The sequence below is a fragment of the Tauraco erythrolophus genome, chromosome 7, assembly GCF_009769465.1.
Source record: "Tauraco erythrolophus isolate bTauEry1 chromosome 7, bTauEry1.pri, whole genome shotgun sequence".
Taxonomy (NCBI): Eukaryota; Metazoa; Chordata; class Aves; order Musophagiformes; family Musophagidae; genus Tauraco; species Tauraco erythrolophus.
In genome coordinates, this window is record NC_141471.1 from 1434978 (window position 1) to 1456914 (window position 21937).

The following is a 21937-nucleotide window of genomic DNA, read 5'->3' on the forward strand; positions in this document are numbered from 1 at the left end:
TCCGTGGTTGCGAACATCTGAACAAACATCTGCTGGTGAGGCTGGTGAAGGGGGCAGTTGCAGAGAAGGTGGGAAGCCAGCCATCAATAAATGGCTGAAGAATCCAAAACCATGTTGCTACAGCGAGAGCAGTCAGTCTACAAAGTGTTTTATATTTCTGGTGCTGGCCGTTGCCGGAAGCCATCTCAGTTCTCCAAAATGACTGTGTCATTCTCCTGTCGAGGCTCTGGAATTTCCCCTTGCGCTCCAGAAAGTTGTGGCAACGTTTTTGCTATCCAAGAAAGGGAGCTACCAATTTATAGGCTACTACCAGTGCTGGAAAAGCGCCGTGATTGAAAAGTGCACTGCTCCTTCAACCCCAGAAGGTGTTTAAAGGAAAGCAAGAAGCAAAGGCGTGTGAAATCCTGCCAGGAGATGGCCACCCAGCACTCTGGCTCAGGCTGAGGATGAAGAGCATCATCGCCACAGGTGAGGCTGCTTGGAGCGGCCACGTGCTTGGACCATCTTCCTACAAAGTGCAAGGCTCAACCCGTGCCTTGCAGACTTAACAGGCTGTGGTTCCTCACTCAGTGAGGGTTCGGAGCACAATAGCATGGATGGAAAGATTTAGTGTGAGGTATTGAAGTTCAGGATTGTGTTGTGTTTCTTTCCTTGGGGTAGGAACCTCATGGGTTCCCAAAATCCTTTTCTCAATCTCTCCACAGTCCTTCATCCCCCCCCCCCCCCCCGTCACCTTCAGTGCAGTGCACCTACTTCTCCAGCCCTGTCTCCACCTGGGAACATCCTATGAAGCGACTCTGAGACCCAAACCAGTGCTTCCTAACCCCAAACCAGACACCATCCTTCACATAAGGCTTTTGCATCCACTTCTTGAGGGACCAGTTGAATCAACAGCCACAACATGACAGACTTCATCCAGGCTTATTCCAAAATAAAGTAGGGACCTGGAAGCCATAAAGTCTGCTGAAGTTATAGTAGGTGATATACTGCTGTAACTTTTCAGCTCTCAGGAAATGCAGATGAAAGAAAGATTCAAAGTGACCATCTTCTTGTGGAAAAGAGTGCAGGCTGTAGAAAAAGGTCTCTGTATTTCCTTATGTAGCAGGATCCTCTGCATGACCTCTGCGAAGACTTTGCCTCATTTTTCTGATATTGGAATACATATCTTTTTAATGAAAGGCTTTGCCAATTTAGCTGAAAATAATTGTTGATTTCTATTTTAACTGAACTTTCATTACCAGGATAGTTAGATATTGTAAAAGGTCAGCAATTCGGTTCTCTATTTGGCTCCCAAACAATATGCTTTCTGCCACTCCAAAATGACTTGTCATTTCAGTCCAACTTGAAATCATTTTTCTTCTGGAAACATCAACTGAAAACACAGAGTATTAGTAGAGTTTTGTGATTGGGTTTCCATTCTGCAAAACGTTCATTATATTTTAGCTGTTCCCTATGAAAACCAGGTGGAGCATCTTGTAGTGTCATGTGTCAAGACCGTAGTGTCATGTGTCAAAGCTCACATACTAGTCAAGTGTCTGTGTGTTGTACTGTGCCTTCCTTTCCATCAGACCATGAACCGAGTAGAAATAATGAGGAAAGTCCTTAGGGCAACCCTGGGAGCTAAATGTAGGCGTGCCAAGAGAATTTCAGAAGGCAGAGGAGAAGAGAGATCAGGAGTGACTTTCAAACAACAGTAAGGGATGGAGCTGCATGAGACTTGACCACGTGTCAAGGTTCAACCATGGGCAGTGCAGGAGTTTATGTACATCATAACTGCTCTGCACAGAAGGTGATGGGAGAGGGGATCATAGAATCATAGAATCATAGAATGGTTAGGGCTGGAAGGGACCTTCAAAGGTCATCTAGTCCAACCCCCCTGCAAGGAACAGGGATATCTCCAACTAGATCAGGTTGCTCAGGGCCTTGTCCAACCTGGCCTTGAACGTCTCCAGGGATGGAGCATCCACCACCTCTCTGGGCAACCTGTTCCAGTGTTCTACAACTCTCATGGTAAAAAATTTTTTCCTAATATCCAACCTGAATCTACCTCCCTCTATTTTAAAACCATTACCCCTTGTCCTATCATAACTGGCCCTCCTGAACAGCCTCTCCCCATCTTTCCTGTAGGCCCCCTTGAGGTACTGGAAGACCGCTATAAGGTCACCCCGGAGCCTCCTCTTCTCCAGGCTGAACAGCCCCAACTCTTTCAGCCTGTCCTCATAGGAAAGGTGCTCCAGCCCTCTCTGTATTAATAAATTTAAAAAGGTCCTAGTGGAAAAAACCCACATGCTCGTGAAATATAAATATAACCTCAACACAATGATTCTGATCTTGATGGCCTTCTCGGCCTCTTGCCATCTGCTGCATTTCTGCTTCCTAAATCAGTCTCCCAAAAGCACAATAAAAAAACCTAACCCTTCTCCTTCTCCAAAACTAACCCTGCCATGGCTAAGTGAAAACCTTGCTGTTTGCACTAGGATTCCTCAAAATATTGTGAAACAAGAATGTTTCTTTTCTGGAGGGTCTCCTTGCTTGCATTGTCTAAATGTTTCCCCCCAGATAATCTTTCGACTGCTGATGAGCAACAGTTTTATTTAATAGGACTTATTTCAGACTTAGTTACGTCAGACTTACCATGCACAGAGTTACATGCTCGATTGAGATACTGTGGGTTTATAAAAATATTCCCTGAGATATAAAGCTGTGAATGATGTTCATGGTGCCAAGGGGTGTGTGCATCCCTCCTGGTGTCTCTGGGACAAAACCACCTTAATGCCACTGTTTAAGAAAAGAGGACAGCAGTATTTGGACTACAGCTGATGCCACCAGTGATCAGGTGATGATCTCCTGAAGCCAAAATTGCTAAAACAGCAGGAAAAATGGCATAATGCTCCCCCATTTGTGATAGAAAAGATTTGATTGAGACTTCTGCTGTCTCACAGAAGAGACAAGAATGTGCAGCACAGTCCATACATCAGGGCAGGAGACAAGTGGAAAGAGATCAGCAGTCAGCAGCTCTGTCTCTCCTATGGATTTGTACCCAATACTGCTACTGTGAGCCTTGGTGCTGTGGGTGCTTGGCACTCGTTGGAATGTCCTTGCTTCAAAACCTCAGTTGCCAATAAAATACCAGGGGAAACTCAATTCTTCTGAAGAGCCAGTATATTTAAAACAAACAAACAAAGCTCCAAGGAAAATCACACTAGTCTACTTCCAAGGAGCTGGAGAATGTAAAGCCATATCTGGGAAAATCATATTAAGCCTGTGAGTAGGTGTTGCAGCTTCCAGCTTTGGGTGATGAGGACTACTCTGCTGACTGAGCTCAGGGAAGTGTGGGGTGATGCTGGTGTGCAGCCATGTAAGTGGGCCTGAGCATCCCAGACACCACTGGGGACCTTCACTCCCTTGGATGCTCGTTGCAGTAGAGCAGCAGAAGCAGAGCTGCCTCAGAGCATGGGTATGGGTCACTGTCGGTGGTAGCGATGCGTTGGGATTCATTTGCCCACTTTTTGCCTTAGCCTGACCCCATTTTTGCAGCCTGTCCTCTAGAGCTGAAGCAGCTATTAATTTTGAAGGGTTCTTTCCCCTCTTTCTCCACTTTGGGGCAGTTCCCCCGCTGTCCTCCCGGACAGCTCCACCGTTGCTCTCGCTATATGGAGATAGCTTTGGTTTTGGAGCACTTTGGAACAGTGCTCCACGCTCTTCTGAAGGAGACGGAAGGGAAAACAAACCCCCAGCCATCTTCAACCTAAATATAGCCCAAAATTCATTCCATCCATCTTCAATGATACCTTGTGGCTGGGGTAAATGACGACTCACCTTTCCCTACAACTCCATGGTGGTATGTGCTGAGAGGGGAGAAAATAGCAGGAGCCACAACCCACACGTCACTGCAGCTTTCCTGAGAGGACTGGGTGGTAGGTCTGGTCAAATGGTCTGCCACTGTCTTGCCAGCTGTCACACATGGTCCTCCAGCTCTGGGTGGTGTTTTTATAGGGGCCGTGATTAGAGGTGAGGCACATTCGCCCTTCAGCTCAGACCTTCCCTTTGATCCAGTCATGGGAATTTGCTGTCATCCTTTTTCACTCTGGTGCAGTTTCTCCTGGTCTGAAGTCTGCCAACGGGCTAGCTCATGCTTCTGGGTGGGACTCATCAGAAAAGGACATCTACATCTGTGCTAGTTGGCCGCACACTTTTTATCGCCGTTGTAGAACTGAGTAATCCACTCAGTGAAAAGGAGAGCATAGCTCTTCTTCTCTTCAAGTATAGTCCTAAACCAAGTCAAATTTATTTAATTGGAGTTCATTCAAGGTAAATCATGACCGAGAATTGGAAACAAAGTGGTAATCCCCGGAATGTGCTAGTTCAGATAAGGATTGCACTGGGTAGACACAAAAATAGTGGCCTGATTTTCAACAATTGCAGGATTAGTGTTGAGACCTACCTTTCAAGTCCACCAGAGGTTTTCTGGTTTTTCCATCTCCTAAGCCAGAAGATGCTCAGAAACACTATGGTAAGGAGAGATTGGCAGGTCACTGGTGGGAAATACGAGTTTTGGACTGTCTATATCTGCCTTGTAGACCTTCATTGTGTTCTATGAATGCTAGAGTTCCTTGTGATGCTCAGGGGATCTGGAGACAGAAAAGCATCTGGCAGCTGTCCGCTGAGCCCAGGGTGGAATAAGGAGATCGGTGGTGTCATGCTCTGCCATGTCTCAGCCGTCCTGGCTGGAGGACTGGGGAGTTACAACAGCTCCACCCTTTAACATTATGAAAATCCCAAGTAGATGGTGAAGGGATGTGTCATGTTTCATTTCATGTTGAAACAAGGAAACAGGGAGTTTGCATTTGAGGTTCTCACTACACATTTGTTCCACTTGGCTTCTGTGCTACCAAGGAACAAAATATGATACTGAGCAAGAAGAGGTGGTCAGCTTCATAAGGAAAATCTAACCGAAAATGTGTGGAGTTGTACATATGTTGCAGTGGGGGGGAATGGTCACATATGTGAATTGCATGTGTGCATTTGCATTTTTATGCATATTAAAATATTGTTTCTCTTTATTTACATATCCACTATAAGGGTAATCTGTCAGTTTTTTCTGCAGGAGTGTCCCCATCCATAGAGACACCCACCCTGTTGGTTTTCCCTGAGAGCCAGGTGTAAATTCTGTTGCAGATTTACATCGCTGACCTGTGCCTGTTCATTCAGAAGCTTAGACCTCATGTTCTGATGTTGTTTCCATCTTTTGCATTCGAGCTCAGCAGCAGCCTGTTGGCATCTTGGAGCGTTTTTAAAGTCCAGAGCTGCAAGAGGGCAGTAAAAACAGGGAGCAGGACAACTGTAGGAAACAGGAGGAAAAACAAAGTGATGAGACAACAAGAGATAGATGGCAGTCAGAGAAGGTCCAGCGAGTTGTCCAATATAGTCCAGCAGTGGTTATTAGAAGATGCTTTAGGAAAAGGTACAAGAACACAGAAGAACTCCCCTGAAACATTCCTAAACATCCAGCAGAGATCCTAAACATCAAGCAGAGATCCTAAAATAAGTATCTCTGCACATTTGGTAATGCACAGAAATGGATTTATTTTCCAGGAAGTGGTCCTGTGACCCTTTACACACATGTAACTGTGAACATCCACAGTATTCCATGACCAGCTTTCCACAATTCAGCTGTAAGAGCTGAGAACCACTTCCTTCACCTTTTGAGCCTGATTCATGCCATCTTCGCTTGATACCCCCTAGTTCTTCTGATGGAAAAGAATATGGATAGTAGATCCCCATCTGTTAACAGATAAAACCCTTTCAGGGAAGTAGCCTGGGATCTACCATCATAATCATCTCTGGAGAGGACATCAGCAGTGGGAAATTGCTTGGGATAGGGGAAAGAGACTACAGTAGGAACACAGAGGCAGAAGAAGAATAGACAAAGGCAATCTGCAGCTTTATGGTAGGGACAGAGGTCCTAAAGGTGGGGCTGTTGAATAGGGAAGGTGGAGGAAGAAAGACGAAGAATCTGCCAGCTCTAGAAAATTATTTTCTTGGATTTATGAGTCAGTATTTTTCATGGACCTCACAACCACCTGGAACTATAACACAGAGATTAACCCAGTGCTCTTCTTATTTGTTTCAGTTTTCTGTTTTAATCTGGCTTTTATTCTGTGTCTCTTTCAGGTTGAATTCACTCCTGATCAAATAGAAGGTGAGGAAGATGTCACTGAGAGGTGCTGGCAAGTTCTGGGATGGACATGGGTGTGATATTGGAGCTCCCTTGAGAAGAGAGTTGACTCCCATGCTTTAATTCATGGCTTTGCTCCTGCTCTGTCCCTCCTCCAAATCCTCTGTTGAGTTGGTCAAAAGAAAAGGGAGAAAGTCATGCACTATGCAGATTAGGTAGTTATTTCATTAAAGGAGACATCATCTTCTCTGCCAATGAGGCAAAACCAAAAAAAGAAAAAACCAGAAACCACACACTACCAAAACCTCAGTCCAAATATATACTCTTACTTTAAGAAAACCCACTAACAAAATATCAATCCTTTCAAGAGAAAAATCTCACCACTCTGCTTTTGAGAACGTTTTCCTGTGTTCAATCAGAATTCAATGTGCTCTCCAGAAACCAGCAAATAATGACAGCAATGGCAGGTTTTTTTTCTTTCAAAGCAAAACATCAGCATTAGTTTCGGAACCCCTCGTCCCAGCCCAAGAAACTGATACTGAAACCTCATGCATGAAGTCCTGGGAATGCTACCACTGCAGCTGTCCCCTTTTTCCCCAACTATCAGCCCGCTTTTTACTTAAAGGGATAATTGATAGATAGAGTCAAACATCTGGCAGAATTTTGCTTTGGTCTTTAAACACTTGGCAGAACTTGGTAGAACCTCTGAAAGATGGTATCAGAAAGTGGGTTAATTAGAATAGATGAAAAAAAATATATATATAAATTACAGGCTATCCAGTCAGGCTGATTCAGAGAGGAGAGATATAGAAAGATGGATTTTTAAAACTGGAATTAAATGCCATAATATCTTAGAGACTGAGGCTTTGCCACAAACTTCCAACATTACCTTGGAATTTTCAAGCCCCCCCCTTAATGGCTTTAGTTTCTATTTTCTAACAACAGGTCAAAAGTAACTCATGATTGGAGGCAACTGTTAATTTCTGGGAACTTGCTCCTTTTCCAGTTTCAAAGTCCTGGGAGAACCACAGGAAAGGCACAGTTCAGAGCCACAAACCTTTGAACTCTTCCAGCAGCACACAACATCTGAATCTCTCATCAGTTAATGTTGTGAATTGGGTAGAACCCATCGGTTCTGTGCCTTGTTTTCTCTCTCTCTGAGGAAAACTAGTTCTAGAGACTGTACCAGTAAATGAGAAAAGACCTATTCAGAAAAAAACAGGATGCTTGTCTGGCCATCATCTTGCTGGAACGGCTACGAAGTGGCAAATTTGGAGCCATCTCAGGGCTGCCATGGAAGGTAACAGGTCTAGAGCAGATGTAGGTCAGCTCGAGAAACAGAAAGTTGAATCTTCTTTCTTTTCTTCTTACAGCTGCTGCCTTCTGGTCTAGCTGTACTCACTGCATACACAGAGAAAAGCTGGGAATCCAGAACTCATAAACTACAATGTCCTTGAAATATCAAAGGAAAAACCGTGGGGCAGGAAGCAGAGAACATAATCTGTGTGAGACAGGCTATGAGACCTCCACATCAGCTACAGCAGCGTAACAGTTATACTGTGTGGGGGCACTGGGGAGAAACATCAAATCCACTCCAAGTTAATCCCACAGTTGGTTCATAGGTTCTGCCATGAGTTGCTGGAATGAGAGCCTGATGGCTTGAACATCACCTGGGGACTCATCAGTCAGCTCAATTCCTTTCCTTCTGGCCTCTTCTGATTTTTTTTTCCTGACCTTTAGAAGGTTCTTAGATTCACAGCTGAGTAGGCAGACGGATTGATAGTTGCTAGATAGATTTTTACTCCCAGGTAGAGCTTATACGTTTCAGATGTAGAATTGCATCTATAGCATCGTCCACACTTGTCCCTGGATTGCCTCTGTGCTAGTTGGCACATGGCAAAACTCTGCCAAGAAGTGTGCTACCAGTTTAAGAAAGTGGGCAATCAGTATTCCCGTGCTTGGGACTGCTTCATTTTGTGTTAAAAGCACAGTTTAGAAAGCAAGCACCACTTGCCATGATTTGTAGCTGTTATACTGGCTTTTGGCATGACTTGAGAGTTGGGACTCACAGGAGCTCTACGTCTCATTCTCTCCTCACTCTCTCAAGCTTCCAACAATTCCAGCTCTCCCTTTCTTTCTTCTGATTTCGTTTTCAGCTCCGTGTTGCACTGTTAATTTAGTCAAATTTCCTCTTTCAGGAAGTCATCAGGAGGTCATGGTCAGTTTTCATACCTCTATATGTATTTTTTTAAAAATAGACCTCTAATGTGTAACGATCACCTCTTTCTCTCTCTCTCTCTGGATCAGATGAGGACCTAGGTGTCTCAGTGAGACTAGATGCTTTTCCATTTGTCAGCTGAAACTAAACCAATAGGAAGTCCATCCTATGTGTTAGATAGTATTGTCTGCCAGTCTACTGCTGGTTTTCTGGCAGCTGATTCTGAGTTGAGGTGATGGAGGAGAAACAGACAATGCAACATCTCAAGGGCTTTTCCAGCCCTATCTTCTAGGATACTCTGAACCCTCTTGCTAAGGAAAAGACTTTGCTGTGCCAGACTTACCTCCCTGCAAGGATTCAGTGTTATGTTAGTCCCCAAAATGTTAGTCTCAGAAGGAGAAGAACCATCTGTGGGTGAAGCCATGTGTAACACACCCGTCTTTGTATGTTCTCCTGCCTCAATCAGGAGTGAAATTCATTGGTTGTGGCAATTTGTATTTATGAAACTGGATTTCTGCCCTCTTCAGCCCACCAAATTGCTGCAAAGAGAAGAATATGAGCTATTCAAGATGAGAAGATAGGTAGCAATTAGGGACATGAAAATATACACTGCTCCTGCCAGTGGCTTAATGGCTAGGAGGGGACAAAGGAGACCATAGCCATGCTGGTTTCATTGCTTTGATGGAAAAATGCATTAAGCCAGCAAATGCAAATGCAAATGAAAAAAAAATTAAAATATGCTGCTTCTGTATATTGACAAAATGGGGTTTCCAAACCCACAGGCCAATGCTCTGATGAGAGGCGGTCACATCTGATTTTAAATTTTAAAAAAAGGAAAACAAAAAGAGTGAAATGTGAGCTGTCAGTAACTCTGATGGACTGTGATTCTTTAGGAGGTGGTGAGAAGGGTGCTCGGGCAATTGGTCTCAGGGAGCAGGTAAGCAGCAGGTGGATGAGTAGCTCAGGGAGGGAGATGTGTTTCTTATCCACCTCAGCTGCTGAGACCTCCACGAAAAGGACAGAGCTGGGAATGGGGCTCTGGCCCCCTTCCACTGTCTGTAGAGTCCATGAAAATCCGCTATTGCCCTCTGCTGGAGTGAGGGCTGCCAATGGGACCTGGGCTCCAGCTGGTGACAGGAGGAAAAGATCCAGGAGAGAGAGGGAGGGAGAGAAAGAAAAGAGAGGGCAAAGAGGAGAATGCAATGAAGAAAACAAAGGGAGCATTAATTACTCTAAAATGAGAAAATGCATCAGTGTTTGAAAGTGTTAGATGAGGAAGGAAATGAGTAAGATATTACAGGAATGATAAAAATGAAAAGGGAGGGAGAAAGGAGGAGAAGCGAAGCCAGCAATACTGGAAGAAGGAAGGAGAGAGGGAGATCAGCAAAGGAGAAGAAAGAAAAAAGAGGGAGGGGGAATAATGAGGAGGAGAAGGAACTGAGAAGGGAAAGACAGAGAAAATCTGGCATGCAGAGTGCATGGCTGAACAGTTGAATGAGTCAGGATCTAGGGAAAAAAAAGAGCCTTACTGTGGTTGGAGGGTGGGAGGGAAACTTATCCAGAAGATGAACAGCAGGACAAGGGGGATTCACAGCTTTGAAACCAAAGGGGTATTTGTGATCACTCATAGTGCACTGCACAGTGTGGTCAGTAGAGGATAACAGTCTGTTGTTGCTCACCAGCCTGGGCTGCAGCACCAAGGATGCTGTTGCATCTTCAACAGCCAGGAGGAAATGGCCTGCCTCTTGTAGGCAGGATAGGTACCTTGAGTTAATTAGTTCATTATCTACAACTCAGTCCAGCTGGGTAATAATGATTGGATGCCTGTGACTGTCGCTTGTGCCCTGAGATGCTCCTCTGTCTCTGCAATGTGTCTGCAGCTCCGGTGAGGAGAGGCAAACCTGAGTAACTAGTTCCTGGGGATGTCTGCCCTGGGATCCTGCACTGACCCCATTAATTAGTGGTAGAACAGGGACCCTCTCCCATGGGAATACTCTTGTCAAGACATTGCTGCTCGCGGTGGTAAGGGACTCCCTCTTCGGCCAGAAGTAAAGAGAAGACATGAGGACATGTTCACAAGGAGGTAGTGGAGGGGGTCTGGGGGGTCTGGCTGTCTTGCAAGGGGAAGAGCTCTATATGGGCACATAGGGGAGAGCAGGCAGATGTGAAACCACTGGAGGGAAGGACTGCATCTCCACACGTGAGATCTGGCCTGGCATCTGCAGCTGATGGCATAGCAAACCTGACTTCTCCAGGTGCGATTGGACTGGGTGCTAGAATAAAGAAAAATCAGAGGGTTCTTCTAGGACGGCTCCTTGACACTGTTAAATAAAACAATTCATTAATTATAAGGTTTTCTATATACCTTCACCCTCCTCCACCAACAGGCTGCTCGTTGTGTGATTATTTTAGTAGGTTGTCATGGCATATCTTGTTACCTGCTAACAGAGGTGCTCCTTTTTCTCCGTGGGCCATGTCAGTGCTCTCTAAGTGTAGGATGCTGAATATAATCTCCATTTAGCTAATGAGCAGAACTGCTCTTGAATTCTATGCCATCCTGAAGGCTCCTGATGGGCTGGAAAGCTCTCAAGGTCAACCATTTCTATAAGGTTTTCTGCACTTCCCAAAGTTAACTGAGACGGAAATACCATGCAAAGAGCATTTGACCTCTCTGGTTCCATTCCCTGACTGAACTGGAAAATGCAGGGGAGGAAGAACACAAACATTGCAGATAACAGCAAAAATAAAGCTCATCAACCTTGTTCCCAAACTGCAAAATAAAAGGGTCGGGCAGAGTTAGTTAGGAGGAAGGTCTAGACTTGCTTTGACTTTATTCGAGGGAGTATGGCATGCATTTCTTTTTATCTTTTTGTCTTCCAGAATTTAAGGAAGCGTTCTCACTCTTTGACCGGACTCCTAAATCTGAGATGAAAATCACATACGCACAATGCGGAGATGTCCTGAGAGCTTTGGGGCAGAATCCAACCCAGGCTGAGGTCATGAAAGTGCTTGGCAGACCCAAACCAGAAGGTTGGTGTCCTTCTCTGTGTTTGTTTTGAAAAAGATCACTGCAAGAATTATTCGTGAAGCAAAAGAGCTTTCCACTTTCTGATGGAAAGATTAGTTGTGAGATAATAAAGGATACGGAACAGTCTCTGCAAATCACTGGCAGAAAAGTAAATTAGTAGGAAGAAAGTGATCTTGCAGTCAATATAAATGTCTCAAATTTAGGAGAATGAATTCATTTAATGACCCTGTGCGTCAATGCGTTTTACAACGACAAGTTTTTGCCTTTTGAAGCTGCCTTGATGACAGGCATTCACATGTGTTCCCTGAAAACGCAGACTTTTTGAAGGCATCCAAAGAAACAGAGGGATAGACCGAGTATGAGGACACAGCTTGTTCTACAGAAGGATGTGTTAGAAGATCTGTAGTAATATAGTAATGTAGTAATATAGTAGTGACCTTATAGCGGTCTTCCAGTACCTCAAGGGGGCCTACAAGAAAGATGGGGAGAGGCTGCTCAGGAGGGCCTGTTGTGATAGGACAAGGGGTAATGGTTTTGAAATAGAGGGAGGTAGATTCAGATTGGATATTAGGAAAAAATTTTTTACCATGAGAGTTGTAGAACACTGGAACAGGTTGCCCAGAGAGGTGGTGGATGCTCCATCCCTGGAGACGTTCAAGGCCAGGTTGGTTGAGGCCCTGAGCAACCTGATCTAGTTGGAGATATCCCTGTTCCTTGCAGGGGGGTTGGACTAGATGGCCTTTGAAGGTCCCTTCCAGCCCTAACCATTCTATGATTCTATGATTCTATGAATATGTCCCTTCAACTTTCACCATACACTGGATATGTCTTCACAACAAAGGAAATCTCTCTCAGACCACATCTACATTCAGGCATTTTCTAGATTCCTTCTCTGTCCTTTCCTTCCACCGACGTGGAACTGGCAATTAGGCATTCATTCCACAACTGTGATATGTCAGGATATGGCAAGGACACAGTGGCAGGTAGGACAAGGAGTTATATGGGAACAAAATGCCCTCAATGCTCTTGAAAGGCAAAGAATCAGGAAAAGAACATACACAGACCTGGTCTTGCCTATTCGCTCTGAAGCTCTTCTCCCAGTATGGTTTTAAACACCTCTGAGTTAAACAGCTGCAAGTAAAGCTGATTTCATACTGGGAATGAGCTTCTCTTACTGTCTTCTGTTTATTTTCATAATTTAGGTTGAATGAAACAGTCTTGGGGGTCTAACAGTGGGGGTTTTTGCCTTGATGTTTGTGTATGTCACATGCTAGGAGATTATCTATGTATCTATCTACTAAAAAACTCGTATTTCTCTCTTTGCCAGACTTCTTTCCCACTCTGACTATCCATTCTTCCATCTGTACTTATGATATTTCTGTTCTCTTCTCTCTCTTTTAGCTGGTATTTATTGTCACAGTTCTTCTACCCTCATCACCAACCTATGGTGGATACTCCATAGTTCTCAGCTGTCCCCAAATCCACCAAAACTTTGATTTCCATCTGTGTCTTTGTAGAAATGAACTCCAAGATGATTGACTTTGAGACTTTCCTGCCCATGCTCCAGCATATTGCCAAGACAAAAGACACAGGCACCTACGAGGACTTCGTGGAGGGTCTGCGCGTGTTCGACAAGGAGGGAAATGGAACGGTGATGGGGGCTGAACTCCGCCACGTTTTGGCTACACTGGGTAAGGTGAACCTTTCTTCTTGCAGTTTCATCACTGAGGTCTTTCCCATACAGTTTGTATCATTATGGGTAACCTTTATGGAGAAAATCATAGAATCATGGAATGGTTTGGATTGGAAAGGACCTTAAAGATCATCTAGTTCCAACCCCCCTGCCATGGGCAGGGACACCCTCCACTACACCAGGTTGCCCAAAGCCCCATCCAACCTGGCCTGGAACACTGCCAGGGATGGGGGATCCACAACTTCTCTGGGCAACCTGTTCCACTGCCTCACCACTCTCAGAGTGAAAAATTTCTTTCTTATATCTAATGACTGGACAAGACTTCAGCCATCACATTGTCCTCAGTTATAAAGACAAAAAAAATTTCTTTAATAATGAAGCTAAAAATTACTGACCTACAGCTCAAATATTTGTCTTTCCTTCTTCCTTCCTCCCTTCCTTGTTCTAGTGTTTTATTTCTCCAATAAATATTTCTATCACCATAAAATTATCTAAGCATTGGAAACTCCATCTATTCCTTCAATATTTGTCTCCATTTTTCTGCACCTTCGAGAAAAATTTTAAGATGAACCACTTTTTTATCAGTCATTTGTTTAACAGAAACGTCTCTGAAATGGAAAGCTCCTGTTTTTAAAGGAGGGACCAATATTTCTCCGTCTTCTCAAATCTTGACTTCAGAAGCTCAGTTTTTCACAGAAAGTGTTGACAACAGAATAAATGCAGGACAGAAAATTTGACTGTAACTTAATGACAGGTTTCCAGTTTGGATTAGAAGGCACTGACATGTTGTCACCTGAATCTAGTAAACATTTCTCAAGATCAATCTTTTCTACTAGTGTTTGCCCACTGTTTTAAGAAAGAATGAAACTTTATAAAAGAGATTTTATTTAGACCAAAGGATTTCAATAACGGGTTTTGACCTGGGATATCTATTCAAAAAGCCAAACCTTTTATGCTCAAGGGTTTTAATTCCACAACACATTGATCTCTATTAACGACACAGGGAATAAGAAAAGAAAGAAATCATGGATCATGTCAGCTGAGGACTTGTTCCTCTGTATCTGAACTCAGTGAAGGAAAGGTGGGACAACATGAGTAGCAGGGCACACCCAATGCATTTTATTTTATTTTATTTTATTTTCTATAATTTCAGGAGGCCAAGAAGGCAAATAGCTTCCTGGCTTGTATCAGAAGTAATGTGACCAGCAGGACTAGGGCAGGGATCATCCCCCTGTACAGGGCACTGGTGAGGCTGCACCTCGAATACTGTGTTCAGCTTTGGGCCCTTCACCACAAGAGGTAGCAAAGTGCTGAAGAGTGTCCAAAGAAGGGCAACGAAGCTGGTGAAGGGTCTGGAGCACAAGTCTTATGAGGAGCGGCTGGGGGAACTGGGGTTGTTCAGCCTGGAGAAAAGGAGGCTGAGGGGAGACCTTCTCGCTCTCTACAACTGCCTGAAAGGAGGTTGTAGTGAGGTGGAGATCTGTCCCTTTTACCAAGTAACAAGCAGAAGGACAAGGGGAAATGGCCTCAAGTTGCAACAGGGGAGGTTTAGATTGGATATTAGGAAGAATGTCTTCCCCAGAAGGGTTGTCAAGCATTGGAACAGGCTGCCCAGAGCAGTGGTTGAGTCACCATCCTTGAAGTGTAGATGTGGCACTTAGGGACATGGTTTAGTGGTGGACTTGGCAATGTTAGGTTTGAGGTTGGACTTGATGATCTTCAAGGTCTTCTCCAACCTAAATGATTCTATGATTCTATGAAATCCCTCTCAAATTTCTCCCTTGCATTTCTGGAACTCATTTGATCTCATCCTAAAATGGATATCTAATATCAGAATGAGGAGATGGATTGGGTTGGTCTCTGCTTAACCAGAATGACGCCCTATAAGTGAATACGCACCTAGTATTTAGATAAATTAAATGGATGGATCATTGATCCAAATCAGAGATCCTAAGTTTGATCTTGAAATATTCTTGAGTCTCATGCTCAGAGACAAACTAGATGGTGACTCTACTAAGAGTTTACTTAGTGAGGACTTCGTTAAAAAGTGACTAAAGCCTTCAAGATTTGGTGCTTGGAGAAAGGCTATACTTAGAAGAATGAGTGTGTGAACATAATATCATGTGGGTTTCCATATTTATTCTGTCTTTCTGGTTTTCAGATCAAATTTTCTCTGTTTGCAAGTTCAAAAACAGCTTTCCTAGCAGTCAGCACCACAAATTAAACTGAAGAGAAAATCTCCCCCTCTTGTCTCTCACTCGCTTTTTTTATTCTTGAATTCTTCAAACTGCGCTTTGTAAATTCTTAAAAAAAGTGTTCGGGTACTAAACAGACATTTTGATTTCCACCCAGGTGAGAGGTTGACTGAAGAGGAAGTTGATAAGCTGATGGCTGGTCAGGAAGATGCCAATGGCTGTATCAACTATGAAGGTAGGTATGACCACTCAGGTCTGAGCAGTGGTTGTGTGCTTGAAGGTTTTGTTGCAATTACCTGAGAAATTTCAAACCTGTGGAAGATCTGACTCCTAAAGATCAGGATGTTTACTTTTTCAAATTTTAAACAAATTCTGATTCTGTGATTCACCTGATATCCCCTATCTGTTGAAGTTTACCTGTATTTTCCATAGCTGAATAGCTGTGGCCCTTTCAGGGGTCGGGCTGTATATTCTTATTTTGTTTGCCTTTTTTGAAAAAATGCTTGCATTGTTTTTTCTACCTGCTCCCACAGTTCCTTGGCCTCTCAAAAAGAGACACACATCCCTTTTGAGACCTTTAGAGAAAATCACCAAGTTTTCTTTCAAAACCTCAGCAAAAAATGTTAACCTTAACATCCTCTTTGATGTCTTAAGAATCCTACAAGACTTTCCAAAGACCTTCCATTTTATTTCATTGCTCTTGTAGGAAGCCAGAACAAAAGGATTTGGTCATGAGTAAGTGGACCATGGTTCTCTCCTGCATTTTGCAAGTCTACATGCTTCAGGCTGTTCAATAAAACCACGATATTGTAGTAGGGATCATGAACACACACACTTTTGTACACAGCTGATACCTTTTTAAGGTTAACTGGTGACTGAGTATTATTTATTTTGGCTGAATACTTTGGAAAGACAGTTCCATATGGTAGCCAGGGGTAAGGGTGTAAGCAAGCCATGGCTTAACTGATGTGTGTGTTCATTTCCACTGGCTGCCTGGACTGGTGGCTACACTACACTACCTATATCATCTTAAGAACTTACAAAATATTTAGCACCTGGTATCTGGAATCTCATTTACAAAGTGGTGTGGTCTTCACTGCATCAGAGGGAGCAAGAAAAGTTAATTTATACAACAATCAAGCTGAGATACCCAGGATGTTACTGAGCTCAATGAAAGGAAATTGATAAGTGACCCTTCTCTTCCTCTTGCTTCTAGCTTTTGTGAAACATATCATGGCGAACTGAACGCCAGGTGAGTCTCTTCTGTCCTCCTTGCATATCCTGTTATTTTGGTTTTGACATCTGAGATAGGTTTGAAGAATATGTAAGGGACTAAACACGGAGAGTAAACATCTCCAGTGTGCTTTACAAGGAAGTAGGATAAGAATGAGTAAAATGTTATCTTTGTCCTATCGAGTGCACAGAAAATCAGTGACCTTTCTGCAGTTGTCTGGTAAATCTGGACACTTTATTTTAGAAGTCCAACATAACATATCCTAAAATTATTTGATTTCCTAAGAACAAGTGCTCGTTCCTCTGTAATTGACTGGAAACTTCAAAAGATGCATATTTTTCATGTTCACTTAAAAGTCCCTGCTCTTGGACTTCTCCTAAAAAGACAAGGAGATAGAATTGAGCTGACCAGCTCAAAAAATACAAGGAAAAGTAGATAAGAAAGCATAATGTCCGTCTGTGTCTTTGAACCTACACTTGGAGGATAATTATTTGCCCTCCATAAATCTGGCTCCCAACATCTGCTAGCAAATGGGTTGATTTTCCAGGAAAAGACATGAGCTTTGTCCAGCACATCTTATGGCTTTATTCAGCAGCGTTCTCCAAACCACAGTACCATTAAGGGTATCTCTGTCTCGCCATTGCAAATGAGCCGAACCTTATTTCCAGTATTTCCTGGTCATCATTTATTTTGGTATTCCTGTAAAAGGTGCCCAGTTTTTTCTACTAGCTTTCACCATCATTTGTCTCTGTTCAGATCTTGGGGAAGGGCTGACCGAGAGTTCACCAACTCCATCTATTCTGCAAAGTATCTGATAGACTGGGAAAAGCAGTGGCATCCTTCTCATTTGCTCTGGTTGCTTTGGGTTTTGTTTGTTTGGATATTTTTTCTGCTGCTTTGTGTTCCTTTTTTCTACTCTGTCCTGAGCAGGCCTGGCTTTGTTTTTCTTTTGGAGCTGACATTATCCCAGACCCCTGAGACCTGTGTGCTGTGTGGTGACTTTTGATTATATTCACTGGCATCCCTGGGAGACAATTAAGTGGGAGTCACACGTAGGTCTTTGAGACTTTTGTTCCAAGATGTCATTGAACAAAATGCAAGCTGGCTAAAAAAAGATAACCTTTTTTTTTTGTTATGGTCCAGGTTTTTTTTTTCTTCAAGGCATTTATCTTTCCTGAACATGCACTCAGTTTTCCACAACTGGCTCCCAGTTCTCGATTTCAATGATCTGGACAGACCCACAGCCATAGTGGGTTATCCCACAGCTAGTGTGATCCTTACTTGTTGTTTAGAGTTGTTTTCAATGCTTAATCCCATCTTACACCCATTGCCATGAGAAATTCCCATTCAGATGCCAAAAGTCTTTCTAGTCACTCAAAGCAACGTCAGCCACCAAAGAAGACAAGTGAGGAATGGTAAAGCTGGCACAGAGCTGGGAGCTGCAGCGTAGGGGCCAGCAAGAGTGTTTTTGCTTATGATGGGTTTGGAAAGGGAGCTGAGAGCTCCTGACTCACAGAGAACCAATGTGCCACTGATTTGCCAATGGGCCAGGATGGGCATCATTCAAGGGTGGCATCTTCCACTCCCTGCTGTGTTGCTGTTGGCATATTTGGGGAAAAACAAATGCAGTCTTTACCCTTGAAAGGGTGATGGCACTGTGCCATAGAGAATATAATAAACAAATCCCAAAACACTGGATTTGAACTCAGTGGGAATCTGGATCTGAGTCCAAAAATAAAGTAGTGGCTCATGTTTCTTGGCCGTTCCTATATGCTGGAGGAAAGCTACAGCTGTATCCCAGCATAAGAACTGAACTGTGTCTTTCCCTTTCCCTTTCCCTTTCCCTTTCCCTTTCCCTTTCCCTTTCCTTTTCCTTTTCCTTTTCCTTTTCCTTTTCCTTTTCCTTTTCCTTTTCCTTTTCCTTTTCCTTTTCCTTTTCCTTTTCCTTTTCCTTTTCCTTTTCCTTTTCCTTTTCCTTTTCCCTTTCCCTTTCCTTTTCCCTTTCCCTTTTCCTTTCCCTTTCCCTTTCCCTATCCCTTTCCCTTCTTTCCCTTTCCCTCTGTTTATTTTCTGAGCATAGTCGTTGTAACTACTCTGTATTGACTTTTCTTGACAGCCTCTCTACTGGCTTGTCCCCAGGTGCTACGTACTATTTATAACACAGAGTAATCAATTACATCTTCAATTAGTGACTCTTCCACCATTTTTTTTCTGCCCCTTCAGGTCAAGTGCTCTGTAGGATTATGGCCAACTATTTTTCCTTCACGGTAGACATTGCTGTGAAAAACACTGCCAGATTGGCTACATATCTATTCCTTACACTATTCAGTAGGAAAGACATGGGCAGCAGAAGACAATGACCACTGTGGTGTGGAGCAGGGCTGTGGGATTCATGCAGTGGACTACATGGACCCCCTGTGAAGGCAATGCACACAATTCTCATGTGTGATGAGCAGAGTCAACCTTATCTCTTGGGTGCATATCCATTCATGGGAGCTGATCAAACAGCCCAAAATACTGGGAAGGAATGTCTTTGGGAGCAAGCTGGATGTTGTCTGAATTGTTCAGATACCTATTTCTCTAACATAGATCTCGTTTTATAAAAATGCTGTATTTAACTTCAAACATATAACCTCAAGTAGTAGAGCAGAACAGCTGGAGGGTCTGTCCATAGTGTGTACACAGACGCTCTATTTAGTGTCCCACGTGTATGTTTTTGGTGTTGTTTGACATGTTCTAGGTGTCTCAGATATCCATGGCCTCACAGATGGGCTGCAGAGTCCATGGCAGACTTGCACCTTCTGGCAGCCAGGCAGGATACTCTAGGACATCTCAAGTGGCTCTAGGTGCTGAGGTGTGGGGGCATGAATTGAGCCCTGTGGCTTGAACTCATGTCAAGTTCATCACACAAGTTCAAGCCATCAGTATTTCTCCAGCTGACATAGTCTTCCTTGGCTGCCATCAGATTAAAATGCCTACAAGTAGGTGACTACATGAAAGCAGGGTATTTCTGTTTCCAGACCTAAAGGAGGTCCAGTTATATGGAACATGCAGAGTGATTCACCTCATGTGAAGAAGGGACATAGATGCAGTGGGTCCCGCTACCAACACTGGGAAGGACAAATCTGCCACAAACCCTATGCCATATTTGCTATGCGTATTTGAATGCCTTGAGGCTCTCAAATTGCATCAGATGCTTGCAGTTCAGGAACTGAATCTTGCCTGCAATCTAGATTTCATAGATTTCATAGATTTCTAGGTTGGAAAAGACCTTAGAGATCATCCAGTCCAACCATCCCTAATCCCCATTAAACCATATCCCTAAGTAGACCATCCACCCTATTCTTAAACACATCCAGGGATGGGGACTCAACCACCTCCCTGGGCAGCCTATTCCAGTGGCTGACAACCCTTTCAGAGAAGAAATTCTTTCTAACATGTTAGCTAAGAGAAATCCCTGTGCTCAAATCTTGATATGGGAGACTGATAACAGAGGGATAACTGCAGTAGGAGAATCTGTCTGGAGGAACTGGACTGTTTTTCTGGAAAGCTAAATCTTTACCCTGGCTTCATGTCTGACATAGCTTTATTGCCTCTCCATATCACTGCTTCCCAAATTTTGTCCACCATTTACAAATCAAGTGTAAGCTTGCGGGGCTGGGACCGGCTAGGGATATTTTGTCACGTTGTACAATAGCTCTCTGATGTCAGTTGGCACCTTCATCGTGTGGAGACACTCAGCTGCAGGCCTTGCTGCCAATAAGCTGAGTACGGATGCACGAGGATGACTGAGGCTGATTCCTGGTGGTGGTGTTTGTTTATTCCTTCTTCCTCTAATGCTTAAAAATAACTTTATTTTTAGGACAAGATAGGCGCCGAGAACCGCAGATGCTGGCCTTGGATCTTGATGTAATGGAATGTCTTCTCATTTTGCAGCCCAGATTCCCATTACAGAGCTACAAAATGTGCTGTCCCTAAAGTTGTTTGGATAAATGTTTTTTCTTTGTTTTCTCTTGTTTCTTCATGGGAAGAGGGTGGCCTCTGTGGAGATTCAATACACTCAGGAAACCGAAGAAATTGGAATCTGAACTATGAATACCTGGGCATTGTCATTTTTGGGGGTTTTTTTTGATACAAAGTATAAACAGCAATACAAAATTGTTAAGGGAGAGGGGAGAAAAGGGGAGTAATTTTTTTCATGACTAAATAAATAAAAAAAATGTATTTGTCATTTAGCCATATCCTTCCCTCCCCTCTTCCTTCCAAAACAACTGGACCTTTCTCTTTGTCTTTACTGCATTAGTGAAAAAATAGCTGTAAGAGAGTAAGGAGAAAAGAATTTGAACGAACTGTATAAATCTCATGTATGCAAAGCTTACTCTTAAACTTTAGAGAAAAATAGTGGAAGTAGAATGCCCAGCAATCAGCAATAAACCCAACCTTGTTCACATGTTTCTCAGCTTTGAAAGACGCCACTATAAAAGAAAAAAAAAAAACCCACACCAAAGCAAAACAGAGTTGTACACCATGTTTGCTAAAATGCATCTCTTCTCCACGAGGATCACTTCCCATTCCAACAGTCTGACCTATGGAACAAGTAAAATGTTTTTCCCAATGCAAACTGGAAGTTATTCTACTATACTTATCTTGGTTCTGTAGCTTTTCGCAGTAAAACATGGGATTCTTTGGCACCTGGTTTCATCATTGTTTCTGTGTCTGTGTGAGGGTGAGGGAAAATGGGAAATTAATGTTGTTGGGAAAAACCTCGGTAAAGGCAAAGGAAAGTTGAGAAGCGTGAAAAAACACACAGATTAAGTTAGCTCGTTTTCTGGGGAATAATAATTTAAAAAGTAAAAAAAAAAAAAAAGCTATGTCCTTCGGGGGGTGGAAAAAGGAGAAGCTAGGGGCTAGTACAGTTTGTTAGGAAATACCAAAAAATTTAAATATGTGATGTTCCATTTAAGCAAGAGGTGTTGTTAAAACAGAGAACTTGGAAACTTAGTGGAGGGAAGATGATCAGCAGAACATTGTCATACCAGGATACAAACTGCATAGCAATGACTGAATAGGTTGTCCCTACAGAGAAGATCTGCTACGGATGAGAGAACACGAGCTATCAGATTACGTGAACATACGAGCAGGAACAAAATGTACCACTGCATGGCCGTAATCGAAACCCAGCGGTTGGAGAGCTAAAGGCAGGATGGAGCTGATGGCAATAACTATAAAATGCTAAAGGAAATTTAAAAAGCTGGTGCAGAGGGAGGAGGAGAAAGATGCTAATAATGACAGGAATGTCTCCTATCCAGCCTGGGTCAACTGTGCACAAAGGTGCAAGTAAGTGGCAAAAAAAATTGTCACCATGGCAGTGGGTTGGAACTGGATGATCTT

At 43.3% G+C, this 21937-nt stretch overlaps 1 protein-coding gene across 1 annotated transcript in view; it reads left to right on the forward strand.

Annotated features, from left to right (window-relative positions):
* The window catches only part of MYL3 (myosin light chain 3), a 35164-nt gene extending 18607 nt beyond the window's left edge, over positions 1 to 16557 (forward strand). Inside the window, exons 2-6 of the mRNA XM_086614378.1 lie at positions 6175 to 6202; positions 11277 to 11426; positions 12942 to 13115; positions 15470 to 15547; positions 16529 to 16557. Coding sequence (XP_086470504.1) covers positions 6175 to 6202; positions 11277 to 11426; positions 12942 to 13115; positions 15470 to 15547; positions 16529 to 16557 — 459 coding nt within the window. The remainder of the gene's footprint in view (positions 1 to 6174; positions 6203 to 11276; positions 11427 to 12941; positions 13116 to 15469; positions 15548 to 16528) is intronic.
* Positions 16558 to 21937: the final 5380 nt, after the last annotated feature.